Source organism: Cupressus sempervirens, chromosome 11 (assembly GCF_028749045.1).
Source record: "Cupressus sempervirens isolate cs-2001-9-10 chromosome 11, ASM2874904v1, whole genome shotgun sequence".
Taxonomy (NCBI): Eukaryota; Viridiplantae; Streptophyta; class Pinopsida; order Cupressales; family Cupressaceae; genus Cupressus; species Cupressus sempervirens.
Window position 1 is genome coordinate 753,970,791 of NC_143128.1, and position 3,381 is coordinate 753,974,171.

General features: G+C 38.9%; 1 protein-coding gene across 1 annotated transcript; it reads right to left on the reverse strand.

Annotated features, from left to right (window-relative positions):
• Window positions 1-357: 357 nt before the first annotated feature.
• Window positions 358-2,284, reverse strand: LOC149531789 (uncharacterized). Its single transcript, XM_089809067.1, has 2 exons — window positions 1,299-2,284; window positions 358-1,210 (listed from the first exon to the last, which is right to left on the reverse strand). Exons 1-2 carry the CDS (start codon window positions 2,223-2,225, stop codon window positions 647-649), a joined length of 1,491 nt encoding a protein of 496 aa, XP_089665193.1. The 5' UTR covers window positions 2,226-2,284; the 3' UTR covers window positions 358-646.
• Between the last annotated feature and the right edge of the window lie 1,097 nt (window positions 2,285-3,381).

The following is a 3,381-nucleotide window of genomic DNA, read 5'->3' on the forward strand; positions in this document are numbered from 1 at the left end:
AATTGACCCTTCAAAGTAGTTAACATTATTCTATTTATAAATATGCATCATCTATAGCTTTTTTTTCATAGAATTAACTAGAATTAAAAAATATTTTGAGGAGAAAGATATTTGTATTTTTTTTGGTAAGAAGTATCTTTAAAATGTTGGTGTTTATCAAGGATAGAGACGGTAAGTAGTTAACATTATTCTATTTTTAAATATGCATGATCTATAGTTTTTTCATAGAGTTAACTAGAATTAAAAAATGTTTTGAAGAGAAAGATATTCCATTTTTATTTTTTATGGAACTATCTTTAAGAAGTTAGTGTTTATCAAGAATAGAAAAGGTACTACAAAAGCAATATAACATAGAGATATCTATAAAGAATTATCTTTCCTTTTAATATGAAATCTAGATATACATTTTATTACCTCCTTATATTCTTAAACTCTTACATCTTAAAATAAAATCATAGAAAACCAGTAATGTTAAAAGAAATTGACAATCTTATCTAAAAACATCCTATGAATGATTTGGGGACATCACTTTGCTAAATTTGACGGCTTCCTTGATAAGAGTAACCACGTCATTCCTGACGGTAGAATTCACATCACCCGCTATTCCATCGTTCCATTTAGACCACCTGCTGGTGAGGGCGCATTCCTATCTCTTGTTCTCTGCCGCTCCGTCAACTTCCCTCACATTTGCAATACGAAACTTGAAATCTTCCGTGACATACGTATCCGCGTCTTTGTACCGTATATTCGTTATCTGATACCGGCTGGATGGGTCGAATACAAACACCTGGTCGGGGGTTCGATTCGCCCAAGCGTCTTCCACCCATTTCACCATTTCCCTCTCAATCTCCATCTCCATCTCTCTCTCGTGCGACATCACCGCCAGCCTGAAATCTCCTGTTTCTGCCCCCTCTCTGCAGAAGCTTACGATGCCGTGTCTCCTCGGCTCCCTCCGAACCCTACTTATCTCAGCCCTCACTGGAGCCAAAGATGGAGCAATAGATGGATCTGAGGGACTCGCCGAATAAAATTTGCTCAAATACTTTTCTCGCTGCACGGGATCCATTAAGCAATCCATGGCCGTTCTCGCCAATTTCTTAGCTTTTTCCGCCGTGTTCAAATCGCCTGCTTTGAACTCGATCTTCAGCAGACATCGCCTGTAAGCTTTCTGAACATCAATGGCGGACGCCTCGGTATCCACATCCAGCACCTGCACAAAGCATTCTGTTTTAATAGTTCTTATTTCAGAACAAAACATCTTTCGATTTAGATCTAGGATTTGCGATGTGACAGAATACCTGAAAATAGTCCCTTGAGCGAAGTATTCGTTGAACTTCTCGATTATGCGCAAAGCCGTCCTCTCCCAAGCAACGCACGGAGACGTTAGACAGGCGAATCGGCTTCTCTTCGCGATCTATGAGATGAATGCTGATCTTCCTACGGTATGAAACCCTAACGTAGTCTAGCCTTTGCAAATGAAGCCTCAGATCTGCTATGGCCTTTTCTGAACATGCCGTGGAGAATGCGGTTGATATGAGCTTTTGGCTGCAAAGTTGTTGTAAATAGGGCAAGGAAACGAAACCCCGGTGGAGCAGATTCTCGCAGTGAGGGCCGTGGAAGACCTGCTTTCCGAATCGAACGATCATTTTGATATTCCTCATCACATCCTGCTGACAGTCAAAGCAGGATAAAATCTCCGATCTATAAGCAGAAAAGTCCCAATGCGGGAGGAACTTTGAGAAAACGCCAATTGACATCTTGCTTGATAATGCGGCTGCAAGATTATCATCATGACCATCGCAAGGAACAGTACCTGAAACTGAATTTACCGCTTCTCCCTCCTTGAAGCACAAATGCTGCTTAGCTTGCCGAGAAATGCAAGAAATGTAGCCGGTAAATTTCTCGAAAGAGACTTTCTCAACAGCCAGAAGCGGATTCTCTGTAGATTTACAGAAACAATTGCGGTAAAACAGCGGAGAATTTCCTGTGCTTTTGCCCACACCAGCGAACCCTATCAGATCTTTAACGGAGGCGACGACACTTTGCACGGCTTCTTTGGAGACGCCTCGAATCTGAAATTTGCCAGAGGGAAGAAACCTGGCTGAAGAGATCCCTGCAGATTGTTGAAATCTTTTGATCGTTCGCCCTCCCTTCCCAATAACCAGTCCTCTTGCTATTTCAGGAACCTCAACCTCCTCCATGTGGAAAACCCTTGCTGTAGTCATTTTGCCCTTCTGATCACCTATTTTTCCACAAATCTGGAGTGAGAAATCTACCTCTTCTCAAGTACAGTAGCTAATTCAATATCATTATTATTTCACGCGGCACAAGATCAAAATTTTCAAAAGCATGCCTGTTTCAGATTCGATCGTGATTAAATTTTGATGAATGGGGCCCTGGACGTGATTGATTATCCAAGAAAACCACCCACTGTTGAGTGCAGTGAGCAGATTTCCAAACCCACGCTGATTCCTCGTGGCTTTATTTACTTAGAAACCCACAGATATTTTTATTCTCTACTAAAAGTATTTTTCTGACTAAGCTATCCAAGTACCGAGGCGGTCTTTTTCTGTCATCGCGACCGTAGCTTCGGAAAAGCAAGATGCTGCCTGAACGGTGGCGATTGCAGTTTTATTACTATCGTACGTAAAAGAATTGCAGCAATAACATCAACTTGCACTTGAAAGAACCTATGCATAAAACAAAAGTTGGCGTGGAATGATGGACGGGTCAAGCAATTTGTGGAAAATAATGATGTTGATCCTTTGCAGGAAGCAGCTATGCAGCCGACGATGAAATTATTAAATAAAAAATAAAAAATAATATTAGAATTGTTTTCTTATTTTTTATTTCATTATCAAATATTTAAAAATGGTTGAATTTGGTTGAAATAGTCGGCTGCATAGCTGCTACCTCATTTGCAGCATCTAAAAATGGGAGTTCATCCAATATGTACCACTTTGAAGTAGGCTATTGTTGAATTAACTTAAAATTGGTAATCCAAAGTTATCTTCAAAATTTGGTGGATATAAATTACCGTGAAGTTTCATAGTAGATGTAAAAAATCAATTTGTACATGATCTAACATATTTTTGATGTTATCAGAACATCATATTTTTTAATATGAATTTCTATTCTCCTAATTTTTTAAACCATTTATTTGTCCTACAAAATATGAGCATGTATCAGATATAATTTGATAAAATGTAACTAGCGCTTGTACCTTTGAGAGGTGCATAGATTAAGCCGATAGTGTTGTATACTTTTGATAGAGCCAATTTTGACTTATTGATTTCAAAAACTTAGGTCGAGCATTTTATATAGAAAATGATAGTTCAATGGCTTTGAAGGTCTAGATGATGGTGACACAATACAAAATTT

Excerpts from the sequence above, each read along its gene's own strand:
- LOC149531789 (XM_089809067.1), bottom strand. The coding sequence starts at position 2,225 with ATGACTACAGCAAGGGTTTTCCACATGGAGGAGGTTGAGGTTCCTGAA. Across the intron at positions 1,211-1,298 it reads GCTCAAGGGACTATTTTCAG|GTGCTGGATGTGGATACCGA; the intron begins GTATTCTGTCAC and ends TGCTTTGTGCAG.